General features: G+C 43.0%; 1 protein-coding gene across 1 annotated transcript; it reads left to right on the forward strand.

Moving 5' to 3' along the window:
- Positions 1–863: 863 nt before the first annotated feature.
- On the forward strand, positions 864–18,931 carry CNRIP1 (cannabinoid receptor interacting protein 1). The gene is made up of 3 exons (XM_027622186.2): positions 864–1,188; positions 3,225–3,375; positions 17,914–18,931. Exons 1-3 carry the CDS (start codon positions 1,010–1,012, stop codon positions 18,076–18,078), a joined length of 495 nt encoding a protein of 164 aa, XP_027477987.1. The 5' UTR covers positions 864–1,009; the 3' UTR covers positions 18,079–18,931.
- Positions 18,932–21,661: the final 2,730 nt, after the last annotated feature.

Genomic DNA, 21,661 nt, shown 5'->3' on the forward strand with positions numbered 1-21,661 from the left:
TCCCATGGAAACGCTCTAATCACGCTATTAATGCAAACCTAAATTCTGCCGTGTCGCAAGGGGTGCCCTGTCAATAATCTTGGTCACAAATTATGCCTTAGACACAAGCCTTTTACAGGGTTAATAGCTCACCTTTCAAGATGCATGTAAATATAACTCATTACACCGTGTCATTCTTGAGACAAGAATATGCATAATAGAAATACACACCTACAAGAAGGTGTAGTTCCTTGAATACATACTGGTTATTTTCTTTTGCTTTTTCTTGCACACATTTCTAACCCAGTGTAGCTTTCAGGTTTACATTAGATGGAATTGCGCCTTCCCTCGGCCATTTCCCCTAAGCTTTGGAAAGACTCTTATTTCCTGAAATTTAAATCACTGGCTAGCTCTTTCCTGCCCCATTTCCCGTCTCCCTTTTGCTTCTCAGCCTCCTCCTGTCCGCCTGGGGCTCGATTCTCGAGCAATGGTGTCCACATCCCTTAGTCGACCAAAATGGTATCCAGATTCCGAGGTCTCGGTCCTTGGTGTAGTGTTGCTTAACCCCAGTACCCCAATACCTCCTCCCGCCCAATCCTCTCCTCCGCCCGCCCCGCGCGGCTCTAGGAGGAGCCTAAATGTCCTCTTCTCCAGCTGAAGGGGATTGTGGTGCGTAAGCAGGATTAACTCTCTCGCCCCCAGCTGCGCGGATCTGCCCCAGGCCTGAGGGCCGGAGCGAACCCATCAGGGCGCGCAGGGCGCTGCACAGGGGCGGGGGATGGGGAAGCTCGGGGCCTCGGAGCTGTCTCCCCGGCGCGCTTCCTTGCGGAGTGGGGCGGAAGGCCACGACTTTCGGAGCTGGTCCTCAAAAGCCAGGGCGAACGGCCGCAACGGCTCGGGCTCCTAGCTGCAGCCTCCCCTCCGCCACCTCCCTCTCCCGCCCCGAGCTTCCTCTCCGCCCACAGCGCTCCAGCCGCTCGGTCGCAGCCCTCTGCCCGGCGGAGCCGCCGTGCTCGCTCCGTGCCCAGCCATGGGGGACCTGCCGGGTCTCGTGCGCCTCTCCATCGCGCTGCGCATCCAGCCCAACGACGGCCCGGTCTTCTTCAAGGTGGACGGCCAGCGCTTCGGCCAGAACCGCACCATCAAGCTGCTCACCGGCTCTTCCTACAAGGTGGAGGTGAAGATTAAGCCCACCACGCTGCAGGTCGAGTGAGTAAGCGCGCGCGCCGGGGCTGCCCGACCCCACCTTGGGGTCCGCGCGGAGGACCGAGGCCCCCGGGACAGCCTGAGCCTCTCCCCGGCCGCTCTGGCCTCGCGTCATGCCCAGCGGCCCAGGGGTGGGGGGAAGAGGTCAGTTCCCTGTTCCTTTTGGTCCCCTCTTCTGTTTTACGCTTGCTTTTTCCCCTATTCACGTGTCCTTCCACCCGTCTCGGGGAGGGATGTTTAAAACAGCGTCAGGAAGCCAGGGTTGGAGGGAGGGTCGCGGGGGATTATTTTCTTGTAAATTTTTCATCCCTTCTGCCCAGCCCTCGGCGCACCCCCAGGACTCCAGGTTGTTCACCCACCGCAATCCCAGCCCTCCTCTCCCCAGCCCTCGCGTCCCGCGGGGTTCTGCCAACCGCGAGGCTGAAGGAGGAAGAAAGGCTGAGGAATGAGGTGTAAAGGCGAGGGTGTGAGGTAGTTACTGGGGCTCCCTAAGGGACGCTCCCTATTCCACCATCCATCCACCCCTACGTGGCTGGAGACCCTGGGGCTGGAGGGGCAGCCACAAGTCAGAGCACAGCCTCCTCGCCTTAGGCCTAGTCTCACCGTTTTCCTTAACATGTGTTTTTCATTTTCTGCTGAGTTGTTTGTTCATCCTGGGGATGGTGTCTGGGATTCGCCATATCCTGGCAACAAAAGGATGTTTCTTGGTTTATTTGTGGCAGGGATTATCTCTTCCCTGCTACCACAGTTTGGTGCACCCACTAGACTTCTGGCTAGAAAGTCAGAATGGAAGGGTGCCATAGCTTATAGGGAAGTATCTAGGGATGGAGTCCTTTACCTCTCAGCTTCCACCTAAATATGGTGTGAAGTCTAATGTGGAAGCGGGGCGTGGAAGGGCTTTGAGTCCACCAGATACCTTTTATAGCTGCAGTCTCCATGGGTAGTCATTAATTCAATAAACGTGTGTTGGCCTTCTAGGTGTCAGGCCCTAATTCAAGGAACTAGAACCACACTGGGTTGTTTCTAGTACTCCTGGCCCCCCCTGCTTGTCACCAAGCCCCCACAGCTCCACACACCAGTTACCTTCACATTTCCCAGTGCTCTGTGCATCTCCATATAATCCAGACTTTTCCTTTCCCTTATTTCCTGGCAAATTCTCCCAAGTTATCTGTTCTCTATCCCATTTTCTTCAAGGTGGTTCTCTATTTTTTTAACTAATCTAAAATGAATTTGTGTTAATGACAGAACTTTTTCTCTTTACATTTTAATTTTATCAAGGGTGTTTCATTGCCCTAACCTAGTAGTTCCTAAACTTGAGTGTCTGTCAGAATCACCTAAAACGCTTGTTAAAACTCAGATGGCTGAGCCCCACCCTCGAGTTTCCAGTTTACTACGTCTGGGGTAGGGCTTAAAAATTTGTTTTCTAATACATGAGGAGGTAATACTGACAGCTGATCCAGGGACTAACTCTTGAGACTCACTAACTTAACACAAAGGAATGATGCCAGTGAGAATTTCTGGTTTTGTGGTTGGCTTTGTGTACCCCAAATCATGGGATCTCTGTTGGAACAGAAAAAAAATCATTTAAGAGCTAGTTCAGTGGTTCTTGGTTCTCAACCCTACCTGTATATTAGAATCACCTAGAGAAACTTAAAATAAATTTACCGTGCCCAAACCATACCTGACCACATTGAATTCTAAATTCTGGGGCTTGGGATGAGGCTGGGTATAGGTAAGTTTTTAATAGTCCCACAGATAAGAAACTATAGAGTAGGACTGATAAGCGTTCCACTCAGTCTCGTACAAGTAGTCTGGATGGGAATTCTAAGGTCAGTCCGGAGAGATTACGTAGTTGCTCTAGGGTCACGTGACTGGTAAGTTGGAGAACTCAAGCCTCCTGACCTTTCAGAACTTTCTACCCCACCAGACGTCTCCTTTAATCAAACCCTGTAGGATTCCTGCCTAGGGTTATGGTCCAGACCAGGACAGGGTGCCTAAATTAATTCCTACCATATGTAGTCAACTCCAGTCCATTGCAGGAACATTTCCATTGGCGGTGTGGTTGTCCCACTGGAGCTGAAGTCTAAAGAGCCTGATGGGGACAGAATTGTTTATACGGGCACATATGACACAGAAGGTGTGGCCCCAACCAAGAGTGGAGAACGGCAACCCATCCAGATCACAATGCCGGTAAGGCCTGCATGAGGGTGTCAGGGCAAATGGAAACCGTAGAAAAGAAAACAATCAGTATCTCCCCTTAAGAAATAAAAGGAAATATTATGAAATTATGAAATATTATTTTAATTCATAGTTTCATATTGGAATCTATTTGTCCATAATATCCTAATACAATTAATTAAATAATCCATGCTTCTTCAATGGTCAGTCTCAAAGTAATTTCTTATATGGCAAAAAAAATTAAATCTCTTTCTACACTTTCTAATCTATTCCATTGATCTGTCTATTCTTATGCTAATATGCATTGTTTTAAATGTATTGCTTTTATAGTGTGTTCATGTATTTTGTAACTGATCCTCTTATTGAACTTGCTTACTAAAACTTTTCATTTAATCTTGGGTTTTTCAGATTGGCAGTCATAATCTACATACAACTATCATTTTCTGAATCTTCTTTCTAGCCTTACTCCATTGGCTAATGTTTTTAGAATTCTGTTGCTCACTAATGGTGGTAAAGGATACCCCTTACCACTAATGGTGGTAAGGGGTATCCTTGTCTTCAGGGTTTTACTGTTAGGTACAATGTTTTAAATACTTATCGTGTTAAAGCATCCTTTTTTCTAGCTAAGAGATATTTTTTTAAAAGATTTTATTTATTTATTTGAGAGAGCGCAAGCGAGGACTAACAGTGGGGAGGGGCAGAGGGAGAGAGAGAAGCAGCCTCCCCGCTGAGCAGGGAGCCCTATGCAGGGCTTGATTCCGGGACCCTGAGATCATGATCTGAGCCAAAGGGAGATGCTTAACTGACTGAGCAACCCAGGGGCCCCAAGACATTTTTTTTTAATTGGGAGATGTGTTGAATTTTATCTAATTCCTTTTCCCATCTATGGAGATAATTGATCTCTTTTGATACATTAATAATTATATAATACACTACCCTTTATTTCCTAAAATAAACCCTACTTAAATGTTACATATTTTTGAAAATATATCACTAAATTCAATATGCTAATATTTTATTTAGGATTTTTAGATTTCTATTTTATTTTTTATTTGCTTGATTCACCAACAAATATATGGAGATTTCTTATCTATCAGGCACTGGAAGAGGATTAATGAACAAAATAGATATTCCTGGCTTCATGGGGCTTCTAATCCAGAGAAGGAAAACATACTTTATATGTGATTATCAATAATAAAGTAAATAATTATTATACAAAGTGTACTAAAATCATGGTGCCCTTGGAGCATATATCAAGGGTTTTATTCTAATCCAAGATTTTGGGGATGGTTTTCGTGAGAAATAAACAATAAATGAGCGTTAAGAGAAGAGGGAACACTTGAGGAAAGAGGAGTTAACAGAGATCAAGAGCTGGGGGGAGAGCGTATGTGTTGTAATGAAGGAGAGAAGCCCCATGTGGGTGGAGCAGAGAGTGAGGCAGAGACTGACTCAAGATGATAAAGCTGGAGCAGCTTAGGTGGATTCCACTACCTGATCTCTGAGGCCCCTTTCAGCTCTAACGTGGTATAAGGATTACAAATTTACACTTAAGGGCGCCTGGGTGGCTCAGTTGGTTAAGCGACTGCCTTCGGCTCAGGTTATGATCCTGGAGTCCCGGGATCGAGTCCCACATCGGGCTTCCTGCTCAGCGGGGAGTCTGCTTCTCCCTCTGACCCTCTTCCCTCTCGTGCTTTCTATCTCTCATTCTCTCTCTCTCTCAAATAAATAAATAAAATCTTTAAAAAAAAAATTTACACTTAAGGGGATGATGCTAGCTATGTGATGAAGAAAGTCAGATTCTCAAATACTACCATTTAGGAACACACCAAATAGGACTGAGGGCCAGCAAGTCCCTGTAGGATTCCTTTTTATTGGGCACAGATACAGAGAGGAGGGCTGCAGATACATCCCAGCATCTCAAGGGATTTGGAGGATTTAAAAAAAAAAAAACGTTAAGTAACATAGGTTTCAGAAACTTGAGCAAATTTTTAAAGCAACAGTTCATTTTCAGATTACATTCCACACATATACATTTTATAGTTGCAACCATTTTATTATGTAATTGTCCAACATTCTACATGTTCATTGTTACAGTTTTAATGGCAACATAAGACTCTACCATGCTGTATTGTAATGATTAGACTACTCCTCAGATATTAGATATGTCAATTGTTCTCATCATAAAAAGTGCTATAATGAACTATTCTGTGCTGCTACTTCAATAGGAGTAAAATTATTTGGTCAAAAGGAATGAATTTTTTTTAAAGATTTTATTTATTTATTTGAGAGCGAGCAGAGACAGAGGAAGAGGGAGAAGCGGACTCCCCGCCAAGCAGGGAGCCCAACTCAGGGCTCTATCCCAGGACCCTGGGATCATGACCTGAGCCGAAGGCAGACACTTAACTGACTGAGCCTCCCAGGCACCCCCAAAAGGAATGAATTTTATGGCTGTTCCCACATACGGCCATTTCGGGTATTTTTTTAAAGTGTTGTATGTGACATTTTACAATGTTAGCAGCAGTATAGAAGTCTGGTGGCTTTGCTATATTATGACATCATTGGGAATTATTTTAAAAATAAATTTTCCTGGTTTACTTTTTACTATCATTTACAAGAATGAACATTTCAACATTTAATTTTATTTTTGTGTGTGTAAATTAGTTCTTTCATGTTTTGTTAATATTTCTATCGAAGATTATTTTTTAAAATTCAGAGTCCTAGGAGCACCTGGGTGGCTCAGTTGGTTAAGCCTCCAACTCTTGATTTTGGCTCAGATCCTGATCTCTCCAGGTCGTGGAATTGAGCCCCACGTCTGGCTCTGCACTCAGCAGTGGAGCCTGCTTGAGATTCTCTCTCTCCCTCTTCCTTTGCTCCTCCTCCCGCTTGTGTGAACACACCGATGCACTCTCTTTTTCTCTCTCTCAAATAAATAAAATCTTAAAAAACAGAGTCCTAGTAAAGATTTTTTAAAGATCTGTCATAGGGGCACCTGGGTGGCTCAGTCATTAAGCATCCGCCTTCAGCTTGGGTCCTGATTCCAGGTCCTGGGATCGAGCCCCGCATCGGGCTCCCTGCTCCGCGGGAAGCCTGCCTCTCCCTCTCCCATTCCCTCTGCTTGTGATCTCTCTCCCGCTGTGTCTCTCTCTGTCAAATAAATAAATAAAATCTTTAAAAAAATAAAGATCTGTCATATCTGTCCTATTTCTCTCAGTATTGCTTTGCTTACATTTTCCATTGTGTAGAAACATAATTACATTTAAACCTCTCATTTTCCTTTATGATTTCTTATATTTAAATTTGAGAAAGTTATTTTTCCACAGAGTTGACAGTCTATTTTGATTTGTTCCGTAATTTTAGATTTTGTTATTTAACTTTCCCCTCATTCAGACTTGATTTATATGTTTATACTGTACATCATCTTACAAAGGATTTAAGATGGTATTAACATTTTATGAGTCTCAGTAGTAAAGCCTAGGTTCTTACATGGAATGTCCACATCTAGAAGTAAGTGATTGATAGTTGATTTTTCCAACAATGATCACATGGCTTTTGGTATGAGTATTGGCCATGTATTTATATCTTATCTGTAATAGGCTGATTCTAAGGAAAACAGTAGAAGTTAGAGAAGTTTTCCTGATTAAGTCAGCAGTTCTAATGTTAAATTCAAATTTCATTCTAGTAATGAAAGCCTCACATAGGCTTTAACCTATTTTATGACTTTTGTCATCCGTGTCATCAATGTTTCAAGCTTAAGTAAATTACAGACACAACCACACCTTCAGAGACAACAAGGAAGTCTTGAAATGTGCAAGTAATCCAATTAATCAAATAGGGGAATCCAGTAAGGGAAGCTGAATTAAAGATATACAAGAGCAACTTCTTAGGAGTGTGAAGTTACTTCAAAGTATTTTTTTTAATTTTTTAATCATTGGACAAATAATGCTGGGATTATTGGCTAGTTGGGGGAAACATCACTGTTATTCTTTCCTGATACGATACTCTAAAATATATTTCAGATGGTTCAAGGGGTTAACTGTAAAAAGTCAACTTTTTAAAAAATTAATATTAAAAGAACCCCAAAAGAAATAGAAGATATCCAAAGCTAAAAATTGAAAGCTTTGATTACATGCACTATAAAATTTCTGTCAAAAATCATGAAGTTAAGGGCGCCTGGGTGGCCCAGTCATTAAGCGTCTGCCTTTGGCTCAGGTCATGATCCCAGGGTCCTGGGATCGAGCCCCACATCGGGCTCCCTGCTCCACGGGAAGCCTGCTTCTCCCTCTCCCACTCCCCCTGCTTGTGTTCCCTCTCTCGCTGTCTCTCTCTGTCAAATAAATAAATAAAATCTTAAAAAAATCATGAAGTTAAATTTTCATTAAGAGAATTTATATTAAAAGGCAAGTAACAATTGGAAAAAAACTTTTTAAAAAATTTTTATTGTTATGTTAATCACCATACATTACATCATTAGTTTTTGATGTAGTGTTCCATGAACAATTGGTGAAAAACTTACGTGTAACATGCACAGTCTCCCAGGCTATGTGGCCTTGATTTTCAGCCACTGCCGGTGCAGACTTGGCTTGCGGCCCACAGTGACTTTCCACAGCCCTTTACTGCCCACTGAAGCTGAAGTCAGGAAGTAGTCCAGTGATATCTGACTTAGGCTGATGGCAGTGATCTCTTTATTCAGATATTTCCAGGGGCCCTGGTAGCGGGAGTGAATTACCTGGGTCTAAAACTCTCAACCCCCATTTCAAACAACAGTGTTGACTTGTACCTTAATGTGACTGATGCCCCATTCAGTCCCTCCTAGGGGAGAGTCCAGGTGGAGATTCTGTCTGCACACATCATTCCGTGGTTCCCCTTTTGTTGGCCCTCTTCAGTGAGAGACTGATGGGAGTTAGGATGAATAAGGTAACAGGGTATGCAAGCTTGTTAGGAGGCTGTGCATGCAGAGGTAGGTAGCCATATGCATGTCCTCCCAAACAGAAAAGTTGTTCCTTTGTGTCTGCTCTGTGGAGTCATTTGGCAAGATCTGTAACTTAATATACAAATAATTCTTAGACACCAATGAGAAAAAAAATAACAATAGGATGTGGGAAATGGGAAAATAAGCAAAAATAAATAGGCAATTCACAGAAGAAGAGATACAAATAACCAATAAATATATTTTTAAATGGCTTAATTTCACTATTGGTGAAAAAAATACAAATAGTGCAATACCAATTTTTACCTACAAAATTGGTGAAATATTAAAAAATAATACCAGTTCAGTGCTAGTGTATTTCTTTATGAAATATAGCAATTTTTGTAAATTGATATAGTATCTTACAAACTTGCTAAATTCACTTATTAATTTTAGTAGCTTTTTATTATATTGATTAGTGTTTTCTGCAAACAGTTGTTCATCTGTAAAAAGAAACAGTTTTACTTTCCCTTTTTTTTTCCCCTCTTGCCATAAGGTAGCTAGGACCTTCAACATAATGCTGAATAGGAATAGTAAGAGCTGATATTCTTGCCTTATTTCCCATCTTATAGGGAAAGAACTCAGTCTTACCATTAAGGGTGATGTTAACTATAGGTTTTCTTTATTGATGCCCCTTAATCAGATTGAAGAACTTTCTATTCCTAATTTGCTGAGAGTTTTTATCATGAATGGATGTTGAATTGCCAAATACCTTTTCTGCATCCATGGATATGATAATAATGGCTATTTCTCCTTTATTTTTGTTAATATGGTGAATTATAAGGATTTTAAAATATTGAGCCATCCTTGAGTTCTAAGAATAAAACTCTTTGGTACTGTTGTAAAAGCCTATTGCTGGATTTGATTTACTAATTCAAGCAAATTTTATGTGTAAGCCCATGAGGAATTTTTGTCTGCAATTTTCCTTTACTTGTAATATCTTTGCCAAGTTAAGGTGTTAACATTGGCTTCATAAAATGAATTGAGAAATGTTCCTTCCTCCAGTGTACGAAAGAATTTATGTAGAATTGGTGTTTTTCCTTAAACGTCTGAATTTATGAGTGAAGCCATTTGGGCCTGAAATTTTCTTTCTGGAAGGATTTTTAACTACAGATACAATTTCCTTAGTAGATGGAGGTCTACTGATAGTTTGTATCTTTTAAGGAATTTGTCCATTTCATTAACTGTATTGGTATAAAGTTCCTAATTTCGGGTCTTTGGGGTCTATAGCAACAGTATCTCTTTCATTCCTGATATTGGTAATTTGTCGTCTTTTTCTTGCTCAGTTTTTCTAGGGGTTTATCAATTTTTTTATTTTTTAATATTTTTAAATAGACTCCACACCCAGTGTGGGGCTTAAACTCATGACCCTGACATTAAGAGTTGCATGCTCCAAACAGGTGCCCCTGGGGTTTATCAATTTTTAAGACCTTTACAAAAAGCCGGATTTTGGTTTCATTATTTTTTTTTTATTATTTCTTTACATTATTTTTTTCTCTAGTCTTTCCTTATGGTTTTTCTTTATTATTTGTTCTTTTCTATTTCATTGATTTCTGCTCTTTACTATCTTTCTTCTTCTTTACCAGTAGACTGGGCTGGCAATGCTAACTGTCAGGATGAGGAGCAGCTAAAACTCTTGTTGCTGGTAGGAATGTAAAATGGTGCAATCACTTAGGAAAAGTTGGACAGTTTCTTATAAAGTTAAACATACTTTATAATTCTCAGAACTTTTAGTCCTCTCTGTTCAATTAAGAGAAATGGAAAACATGTATTTGCTAATAAAACTTCAAGCAGTACAGGAGTAAGAGAGGCTTGGAATCCAGTAGGAATTCATAGGTAATGCCACACTAAAAGTCACAGATGCTTATTATACTGAATTTGTTTACCAATGAAGTAATATCATGTTTCTATCAATGTAATAAGGTCATTCTGGGCTCTTAAGTCAATGGATTGCTTTTTTTTTAAAGGTTTTATTTTATTTATTTATTTGAGAGAGACAGAATGAGAGATAGAGAGCACGAGAGGGAAGAGGGTCAGAGGGAGAAGCAGACTCCCTGCTCAGCAGGGAGCCCGATGTGGGACTCCATCCTGGGACTCCAGGATCATGACCTGAGCTGAAGGCAGTCGCTCAACCAACTGAGCCACCCAGGTGCCCAAGTCAATGGATTTCTGAGTGACCTTATTCTTGGTGAATTTCCTATGTCTCTAGTGGCATGGTGAGTGGAGAGAAGTACTATAGTGATTCTAGGCCAACAGGTTGTAAGACCATAGGAATTTTTTTAAAGATTTTATTTATTTATTTGAGAGAGAGCATGAGCAGGGCTGAGGGAGAGGCAGACTCCCTGCTGAGCAGCGAGCCTGACTCGGGGCTCTATCCCAGGACCCTGAGATCATGACCTGAGCTGAAGGCAGATGTTTAACTGACTGAGCTACCAGGCACCATGACCATAGAAATTATTTAAAACAAACTTCTCAGATTCCTTGTTACTGAAGATGACAGCTGAATCTCCTCTCCTTGGTTTCTGATGATTCTCTTCCACATCAGTTGTAAAATAAAAATGTCCCAAAGTTAGCAACTTGTATGGATACTATGGCAAATAATATGTCCAGGGATATAGTGGAGTGTCACTTTTAGAATACCATAGACTGGGTGGCTTAAACAACAAACACTTATTCTTCACAGTTCTGGAGGCTGGAAGTCCAAGACCAGGGTACTACCAGGTTTGGTATCTGATGAAAGACCAAGGTACTAGCAGACTCGGTGTCTGATGAGAGACCAGGGTACTAGCAGACTCGGTGTCTGATGAGAGACCAGGGTACTAGCAGACGCGGTGTCTGATGAGAGCCCAGGGTACTAGCAGACGCGGTGTCTGATGAGAGCCCAGGGTACTAGCAGACGTGGTGTCTGATGAGAGCCCAAGGTACTAGCAGACTCGTTGTCTGATGAGAGACCAGGGTACTAGCAGACTCAATCTCTGATGAGAGACCAGGGTACTAGCAGACTCGGTGTCTGATGAGAGCCCAGGGTACTAGCAGGTTAGGTGTCTGATGTAAGACCAGGGTGCTAGCAGATGCGGTGTCTGATGAGAGCCCAGGGTACTAGCAGGTTCAGTTCTGATGAGAGCCCAGGGTACTAGCAGACTCGGTGTCTGATGAGAGACCAGGGTACTAGCAGGTTTGGCGTCTGATGAGAGCCCAGGGTACTAGCTGGTTCGAGGTCTGATGAGAGACCAGGGTACTAGCAGGTTCGGTGTCTGATGAGAGACCAGGGAGCTAGCAAACTCGAGTGTGATGAGAGACCAGGCTGCTAGCAGACTCAGTGTCTGATGAGAGACCAGGGTACTGGCAGACTCAGTCTCTGATGAGAGACCAGGGTACTAGCAGAGGTGGTGTCTGATGAGAGCCCAGGGTGCTAGCAGACGCGGTGTCTGATGAGAGACCAGGGTGCTAGCAAGTTCGGTGTCTGATGAGAGCCCAGGGTACTAGCTGGTTCGGCGTCTGATGAGAGACCAGGGTGCTAGCAGACTCGGTGTCTGATCAGAGACCAGGGTGCTAGCAGACTCGGTGTCTGATGAGAGACCAGGGTGCTAGCAGATGCGGTGTCTGATGAGAGACCAGGGTGCTAGCAGACGCGGTGTCTGATGAGAGACCAGGGTGCTAGCAGGTTCGGTGTCTGATGAGAGACCAGGGTACTAGCAAACTCGTTGTTTGATGAGAGACCAGGGTACTAGCAGGTTCAGTATCTGCTGAGAGCCCTGGGTACTAGCAGGTTCGGTGTCTGATGAGAGACCAGGGTACTAGCAGATGCGGTGTCTGATGAGAGCCCAGGGTACTAGCAGATGCGGTGTCTGATGAGAGCCCAGGGTACTAGCAGACGTGGTGTCTGATGAGAGCCCAAGGTACTAGCAGACTCGGTGTCTGATGAGAGACCAGGGTACTAGCAGACTTGGTGTCTGATGAGAGCCCAGGGTACTAGCAAGTTAGGTGTCTGATGTAAGACCAGGGTGCTAGCAGACGTGGTGTCTGATGAGAGCCCAGGGTACTAGCAGGTTCAGTTCTGATGAGAGCCCAGGGTACTAGCAGACTCGGTGTCTGATGAGAGACCAGGGTACTAGCAGGTTCGGCGTCTGATGAGAGCCCAGGGTACTAGCTGGTTCGAGGTCTGATGAGAGACCAGGGTACTAGCAGGTTCCGTGTCTGATGAGAGACCAGGGTGCTAGCAAACTCGAGTGTGATGAGAGACCAGGCTGCTAGCAGACTCGGTGTCTGATGAGAGACCAGGGTGCTGGCAGACTCGGTGTCTGATCAGAGACCAGGGTACTAGCAGAGGTGGTGTCTGATGAGAGCCCAGGGTGCTAACAGACGCGGTGTCTGATGAGAGACCAGGGTGCTAGCAGACGCGGTGTCTGATGAGAGCCCAGGGTACTAGCTGGTTCGGCGTCTGATGAGAGACCAGGGTACTAGCAAACTCGTTGTTTGATGAGAGACCAGGGTACTAGCAGGTTCGGTATCTGCTGAGAGCCCTGGGTACTAGCAGGTTCGGTGTCTGATGAGAGACCAGGGTACTAGCAGACTCGATGTCTGATGAGAGACCAGGGTACTAGCAGATGCGGTGTCTCATGAGAGCCCAGTGTACTAGCAGGTTCAGTGTCTGATGAGAGCCCAGGGTACTAGCAGACTCGGTGTCTGACGAGAGCCCAGGGTGCTAGCAGACTCGGTTTCTGACTAGAGCCCAGGGTGCTAGCAGACTCGGTGTCTGACCAGAGACCAGGGTGCTAGCAGACTCGGTGTCTGATGAGAGCCCAGGGTGCTAGCAGACTCGGTGTGATGAGAGCCCAAGGTACTAGCAGACTCGGTGTCTGAGGAGAGCCCAGGGTACTAGCAGACTCGGTGTCTGGTGAGAGACCAGGGTACTAGCAGAGGTGGTGTCTGATGAGAGCCAGGGTACTAGCAGAGGTGGTGTCCGATGAGAGACCAGGGTACTAGCAGGTTCGGTGTCTGATGAGAGCCCAGGGTACTAGCAGATGCCGTGTCTGATGAGAGACCCAGGGTGCTAGCTAACCAGTGTCTGATGAGAGACGAGGGTACTAGCAGACACCTGTCTGATGAGAGCCCTTTTGCTGTTTCAAACAGCTACTTTCATGGCTGTATCCTCACATTAAAAGGAGCATAGAGATCATCCCCTCCTATCTGTTTTACAAGGGCACTAATCCCATTCATGAGGGCTCCACCCTCGTGACCCTAATTTCTTCTGAAAGTCCCCACTCCCAAATACTGTCACACTGGGGATTTAGGCTTCAACATATGAATTTGGGGAGATACACACATTGAGTGCATAGTAGTGTCCTAAAGCATTCTACACATGACAATCCATATATGTTCTCATGTGGAGAGAAAAGAAAAACTGTTCATTAACTCTTAACTCATTTGCTTCTAGAAGCAGTTTGGTATAGTGATAATAGTTCCTAGATAGGAATTAGGAAACCTAAGTTCTTGACCTGCTTCTATCATTAGTTGGCTGCATAGTCTAGACCTAGGGCAATCACTTAACCTCTCTGAATCTTATTAGTTCTTTCATCTGTGAAATGGAGAAGGTAAAACCAGTCAAAAGACCAAAGTAGAATGGCATATGTAAGGTATTGTATAAAATAAAGACCGCTATGCAAATGCACAGAATCTTACCTGTGTGTAAATTGCATCACCCAGGGAGCCTGCCTGGCTAAGTTTTCATTGGAAGGCACAGATGGGTTGGGAGGGAGCAGAGAGCCTGTGCAGTTGCTTCTGTTCTTTAAGAAGAATGTCAGCTTTCAAGACCCCATCTGCTCCTACATCAGAAGAGGAAATTCTGAGCGAGGTTTTGAGGCATCCCGGAAATAGAACTCCAGCAGAAAGAACAGGAAGAAAGCTAATGGGAAGTTAGAACAACTAAGTCATGGGAAAATATATGCATAGTTAGCAGCAATTAACTACAAAATGACCTTGGGCCCAACACTAGTAAAAGAGAAAAAAAAATAGAAGCACCTGAACATTCCATATCTTTAGCTCTAACTGTTGTTGTCAGCAGATTTCTACGCTGGTCTCCTGTATCACTGAGAACTGTCAATGTAGGAAAGACATTAGGGTTCGAAGCCATCAGCCAAGAAAGAATTCTTGAGACGTCTTTGGTGCAGAAAGGTGGTTTTTCTAAAGCATGGGGACAGGACCTGTGGGTAGAAAGAGCTGCACTGGTGTCAAGAGGAGTAGCCCATTATATACTTTCAAGTTGGGAGGGAGTTAGGGCTAGCGAAAACCTCCCAGGTATTTTGGAAACAAGGTTCCAGGATCCTAGGGGGCTAGCTATTGTTAGGGAAAGGTCATTTATTACTGTTTAGTAAAAACTCAGTCATGAGACTTTTCAGATGTATATCGGTGGGTGGCTTAAAAGATAATTGCCAACCTGTATCTTGGGGGTAGAAATAAAGGAAGTTTCCTAAAGAATTTTTATGTTAAAGTAGACTTACAGGATCCTGGGGGTCCCGCCTAAGATTGCCTTTTGCCCTTAGCAAAGTATTAACATCGAGGCAGCTGATTTCCTAGAGGAATGTCACTCTGCCTTTTTCAAGGACTTGTCAATGGGCTGTAGTTAATAAGGAAATTTAATTTTTCTTCTGCCTTTGTTTCCCACATCACTGTGACATTGCGACTTTCTTAATTTTAAGGTTATTCAGACAGAGTGTTATGTCTTAAGGTTTTTCTTGCCTGTGGTCCTAATCATCTTTGTTTTTGTTTTTGTTTTTACAACCAACTTTTATTTCTATTTCAAGAAAGGCCTTGTTTTTCCCACTTACCTAGCATAGTCTCAGGCTGCTTTCCTCAAAAGATTAACTGGTGTTTGTAAAATATTTTTATAACTTAATGTAATTGAATTGCACTTGAAATGTGCAATGCCCTATGCTGGTCAAATCATGATAATGATCATCATCATCATTATCATCGTCCCTCTTTAAAAATCTTGATGATTTATAAAATGAGATTTCAATTTATTCTTCCCTCCCCTACTGTCAACAAAGTTGTAATCTTTTCATTAGCCTGTATGTATCCTTGATAGAATTTATAAAATCCCTAAGGTTAGAGGGATATGTGTGTTAATTTTTTAGGGACGATAATTCCATTTCACCATTTAAAACATTCTTTGTAATAGTAACATATTTATTGCAGAAAATCCAAGTAGAAAAGATAGAAAAACAATTCCTTTACTTAGAAGCTTTATTGTTAATATTTTTTCATTCTGTTTTCTCTATATGTCTTATTTTATATACTTATGCTCACACTGTATATAAACTGTTTTAATCCATCTTTTTCTTGTTGACATTGTTCTAAGCATTTTCTCTCATCACTAAAAACCCTAAATTCCTGTGTAATGGTTACACAAATCCATCACCTAGATACACCACCATTTTCATTATATTCTCCTAAAGTTGGATGCTTAAATTGCTTCTGGTATTTAGACATTTTTGCCATGTTGATAGGTGAATAATACCTCTGTCAAAGTTTGTATTTCTTTAATTACTAGTAATATTACATTTAAACATTTTTCAGATGTTTGCCATTTTTTTTCTTTTTCATGTAACCACCACCCATCAAGATGTAAAACATTTCCCCCAAAAAAGTTCCCTCTTACCTATTTTCATCAATCATTAATCCCTTCCTCCCACTCCAGGCTCTAAGTAACCACAGATGCTTCCCGCTTCCTGTCAGCATAGATAGATAGATAGATAGATAGATAGATAGATAGATAGAAAGAGAAAAAAAGAAAGGAAAGAAAGAAAGAAAAAGAAAGAAAGAGAAAAATGTGAGTTTTATATAAATGGAATCATACAGTACATGTGTTCTTTGGAGTCTGGATTATTTTGCTCAGCACATCTTTGAGATCCATCCTCGTTGCCGCCTGAATCAGTATGTTTCTTTTTATTGTTGAGTAAAATGCCATAATGACAGGCATACTAACACTTGTCTATCACCAAGTGAGTGATAAAACATTGGGTTGATTCAAGTCTGAAGCTATAGTGAATAAAGCTCCTGTGTACTTGGACAGGTCTCTAGGCTGTTAAGCCATGATTTACTAGAAAAAGATACTTTCTTTTCCTACCTGGGGAAAGAGTTGGGGACTCTAGGTATATCACCCACTGTTTCGAGTCAGGCACATTTCCCAAAAGAAAGCCAAACCCTGTTTTGGGATAAAATTAGCAGGATGAGGCAATGGTGCAGGATATAATTTGGAGAGCATCTTGGAAATCCATCTGGGAAGCACCTGATCACCCTCCTCCTGTAGCGGTCTCTAGCATAAGGCTCCTATTGCTCACTGCCCTGCCCCACTCCACATCTTCTGGCTCCTGACAAGTCTAAGAACGCTGCCAAGGCAGTCCCTGTCCCCTCCCATGACAGGAGAGGGTCAGAGGAGAAAATAACGACAGGCATCATGCTGTTTAATGCCAGATCCCCTAAATAGCTCCAGGAGGCAGTAGCAGGGTTAGGCTACCCTGCAGGCCACTTGAACACCTGCCCAAGTGGCCCCTAGGGTATTCTATGTCCTCTTCTCAGCTACATGGGAATTGCGTGCTTAGGGCTCAAGAGAATTCTATGCAGTGATCCGCAGGGCCTACCTTCTGGAAGTAGAATGCAAACTTCTTGAGGGCAAGAATCCTACCTCATACAAATTTTTATGTGTGCAAAGCACATAATAGTTACTCAAATATGGTTCTGGACAATGTACAATCGAAGACTGAGACATGGACATGGATTCCTGACTCATAAATGCTCAACAGTATTTTTAAAAGTTAAAGTAGGGTCTTTAACAATCAAATGCTTCTAAGAAAATATTTTTCCCTGGAAGTGAAATTAATGACAAAAGGGCAATTGTGGTCTTATGTTTAGTGATACTGTGTATATGTTATTTTGTACAACTATCTTTTGAAATAGACACAAAAGATAATCATCAAACACCACTCCCTCTCTTCTCTTCCTTTTTTTTTTTTAAGATTTATTTATTTATTTATTTGATAGAGAGAGACACAGCGAGAGAGGGAACACAAGCAGGGGGAGTGGGAGAGGGAGAAGCAGGCCTCCCGCGGAGCAGGGGCCCGATGCGGGACTTCGATCCCAGGACCCTGGGACCATGACCTGAGCCGAAGGCAGACGCTTAACGACTGAGCCACCCAGGCGCCCCTCTCTCTTCTCTTCCTAAACCCCCTTCGTGGCAAGCTCTGAAAGTCTGAGATTCAAAGAGTGGTTTCCAATAATTAAATTTGGAAAACAGATTAACTTGTGGAGTTATGTTTATTAAAGACAGTATGACAGCAAATGCCACTTGTACGATAGGAATAAGATTTTATAGAGAAAAAGATGGCTTACAGACAGCTTTTCAGGAAATTAGCTCACATAATAAAGGAAAATAGTTCATTAAAGTTAAAGGCCTAAACTTTGCAAACCAAAAGAGTCTTGACTGTTGACCCCTGAATATGCAGGATCTCTTTCCCTAACATGAGTTCTTATCTGTTGTTCGCGGCAGAATGAGGTTTTTATGGCGCGTGTTTCTCTCCCCTCAGTTCACTGACATTGGGACCTTCGAGACGGTATGGCAAGTCAAGTTCTACAATTACCACAAGCGAGATCACTGCCAATGGGGAAGCCCGTTCTCTGTCATTGAGTATGAATGCAAGCCCAATGAGACACGCAGCCTCATGTGGGTGAACAAGGAGTCCTTCCTCTGAAGACGGCTCTTTCTGATGTTGCTGGACAATCTCTTCAAAAATCAACTTTCAGATAACCCAGCACAAGCCTTCACCAAGGCACACGACACCGTTGATGTTTCCCATCGGGTGCCGTTGACCTACTGGCCCCGATTATTTTGAAAGTGTAATTCCCTTCTGATGCCATGTCCCTGACATAAAAAATCGTGATGTACCATCCCTGAGACGATCCTTTGCTGTGTTCTGTGTTGGTGTTCCTGCATCCAGTTGTTTCTGGTCATGCCGTCGACCGCTTCTGAGGAGCTCAGTGGAACTGGCAGACATATCCCACTTTTAGCCATTCCACTGAATGACTGTGGTGTTTTGTTTCCACATTGAGGGATTCCCCCATTTTGTCGTTGTTGTTAAATGCTAAATAAAAAAAAAAAACAACGTGTGTGGGTTCTCTCCCCAGTGTAATATGGTAACATGTGACTTGCAGTGTTAACCAACTCTCAAGGCAGGCTTGGTGAAAATGTAAGACACACAGCAGTGAGTAGGACTCAGATGTTGTGCTTCATATAAACAGCTCAGCTTCTTCAGGGAAAAATAATGACAAAATAAAAGGGCAAGTATTTAAGAAGTATATGTAACACATTAAAACTCTTTCAAGTAACTTAAGGTATTATGTTGTGGCCTAGTAGAAATGGGAAAAGGCATGGTTGGGGTCCACTGTTAAACAAGGCGACAGAAGTTGTAGGGTTACCTTTTTGGCAAGCTGCCGTAGTGTTCAAACATGCATACGATGGCATCCCAAATTCCCCTTCACTTGAACTTTGTAAAACTGTGTATGGAACTGTAATGAACTTTTGATATTTCTTAATAAAGGTATTGAAAATCATGCCCTGGCTTTTCTTCTTCATGTGGGCAGTATCTATCTAGATGGTGGACCTCTGTTCCAGGCCAGCCCCATTCAGATCTCCAGCTACATTGCAGGGTGCGGAGGACATACCTGGAGGAGAATCACAGTTCATCATAGATCAGCTTTGACAGTTGAACAGGAGCACTCCAGCCAGCTCTAACAAGGCTAGCAGAGACTCAGGCACTTGGTGGACAATCAAAAACTGCTTGTCCCTACTTCCCCCCATGCTTCCTCCTGGGCTGACCACTTCCATCAGCTGGCTATGGAGCTGAGCAGCTTGAGGACATGGCTATTGTAATAGTGAATGGACACCGGGATGGAGAGCTCCTTGCCTGCTCCCAGGGGACTGCAAGTTATGTGGCACAAATCCCTTATTCCATGCAGTTTGAGGATAAATTCCCTAAGAAGGAAAGACATTTTCTCTGGGAGAGTAGCATACTACCCCGTAATGGTGTTGTCGTGTTCCCTTGGGAAGCACAGATCCTATTGCGTCGGGAGAAGTTAGTTGCAGATTTGCTTTTCTGCTACCTGCAAAGACTTCTTCGTGTGGGTATATGCTAGGTTAGGGGGAGTGTTGTAAAGAGTTTACTGTGGAACCGCATTCACAAGGCTGGCAGGAAACCCGTTGCGCCTCTGAGTCACTTACCTGTAATGAGGCCACACTGCCAGTAGGGCACAGCAATGCCTTGGATTTGGGCTCATCGTGAGCGGTGTTGAAAAACAACAGTACGTTTCTCAATTCCTTCGTCTTTCAAAAATAATAGTGTCTCTTAGAACTGCTGCTAAAAAATAAAATAAAATAAAAAAAATAAAAAGAACTGCTGCTAAAAGATAAGCATGAATCCACTCCCAATGATTGTATTTTAAAAACCACCATTCACTTATTGCAACAGACATTGACATAAGCAACAGATTTACTACAGACAGAGGCTAAGTTTTCTTCCAGAATATCCAGTAGAGAGGCAGGCTTATTAGATGGTGGGAAAATATGAAAATTATATATTTTAATCTCTTGAAACCTCGGATTAGTAAATATTTTCGTTTGTGAAATGAGGTTTCAAGCTAGTGACTCATCTGTCGGAACTTTAGTATTTGTTTTGAGGGATGGAGGCAGTATCACAGCTTCGGCAATTTTCCTTTTTTTTTTTTTTTTTTAAAGTAGAGGCTCTAGGGGCACCTGGGTGGCTCAGTCATTAAGCGTCTGCCTTCGGCTCAGGTCATGATCCCAGGGTCCTGGGATTGAGCCCCACATCGGGCTCCCTGCTCCGCGGCAAGCCTGCTTCTCCCTCTCCCACTCTCCCTGCTTGTGTTCCAGCTCTCACTGTGTCTCTCTCTGTCAAATAACTAAATAAAATCTTAAAAAAATAATAATAAAGTAGAGGCTTTAATTTTTGAGTTTGGACTGACTCAAAGCAGAGCTGGGGAAACGTGGCGTGGTGTAACTGCTCGCACCTTCCTCCGAAAGAGTGGGCAGATGAGCCCCGGGCAAGAAGCTGGAGCATCTGAGTCCCGCAAACATGCTGGTTGAGCCTGACGGGTCACCACCTTTGTACGACTCAGATTGCTTGCATTTAAAACAAGGAGTTAGGCTAATAGAATTCTAAAGCCCTTTAAGATTTAAGGTTTATACCTCTACTTTACACTCCTTTAAAAAAAAAAAAAAAAAAAGCATGTGTCTTTTCCTTGGGGCTAAGAGGTAAGGTTGAATCCAAGGAGGTGGAGAGGAGATGGAGCTGAAGTAAACAGGAAATCTTAACAGCTAATCTGCCACGTTAAGTGATCTCTCCTGGCATATACTGTTCTGCTTATGACTGGACTCCAGCCCAGTCTCTCTGGCTGCGTCTCGCATAGCTCTCCTCCTACTCCAAAATGTGAGTGCTCAGCTATACCAAGCTGCCGAGCTGTAACTTTGCCCCTCAGCCAGCCGGAAGGGCTATTTTTATACACATTGTAGCCATGTCTCTCTACTTCTAAGCATCAGATGGCTACCCAGAAGCTTGAGGAACTAGGCCATCCTTCTAATTATGATGATGACTAAAAACACTCTTGAACAAGTGAAGAGTAGAAATGCCTTGAATTTATATTTTGTGACACCTCACTTACTGAGAGGTCACTTACCCCGCCATCCAAACTATCTGGATCACAGTTGAGAACAGAAAACATGCCAAAAAATAAAGATCCCTGTCACAGATGTCACAAAGTCCATTCACTAAAGGCTTGGGTCTTCTCTCAAGACCTCATGACTCCTACTTCAGAGACAGTTCTAGCATATGGGGTGATCTGGTTTCTGACTTTTAGGAAATCAGAAGCAGAATAATTGGAGGAAAGAGGGCAATTTCTAAGAGTAGATACACTGCAAATAATCTTTTTTCTCACGGAGAGGACAAAGAAAAAAAGCAGGTAAAGTACATCAAAAAGTATAATAGATAGGGGCACCCCTACGGTATAGGGCTATAGTCCTGTGCTAGACCACAGTAGTTCCTGTGGACATCAAATAAAAATTGACATACGCAATCATCACCCTGCTATATTTAGAAAGACCATCCATTATCTTCGGAAATGTAGCATCATGACTCTGTGTTTAAGAGTTCAGATTCTGAAGCCCAGACCCCCCAAGTCAAACCCTGGCTCATCCACGTAACAACTATAAGACCTTAATATCGCTTTGCTCCAATTTTCTCATTCGGAAAATGGAGGTAAGAA

This window comes from Zalophus californianus, chromosome 8 (assembly GCF_009762305.2).
Source record: "Zalophus californianus isolate mZalCal1 chromosome 8, mZalCal1.pri.v2, whole genome shotgun sequence".
NCBI lineage: Eukaryota > Metazoa > Chordata > Mammalia > Carnivora > Otariidae > Zalophus > Zalophus californianus.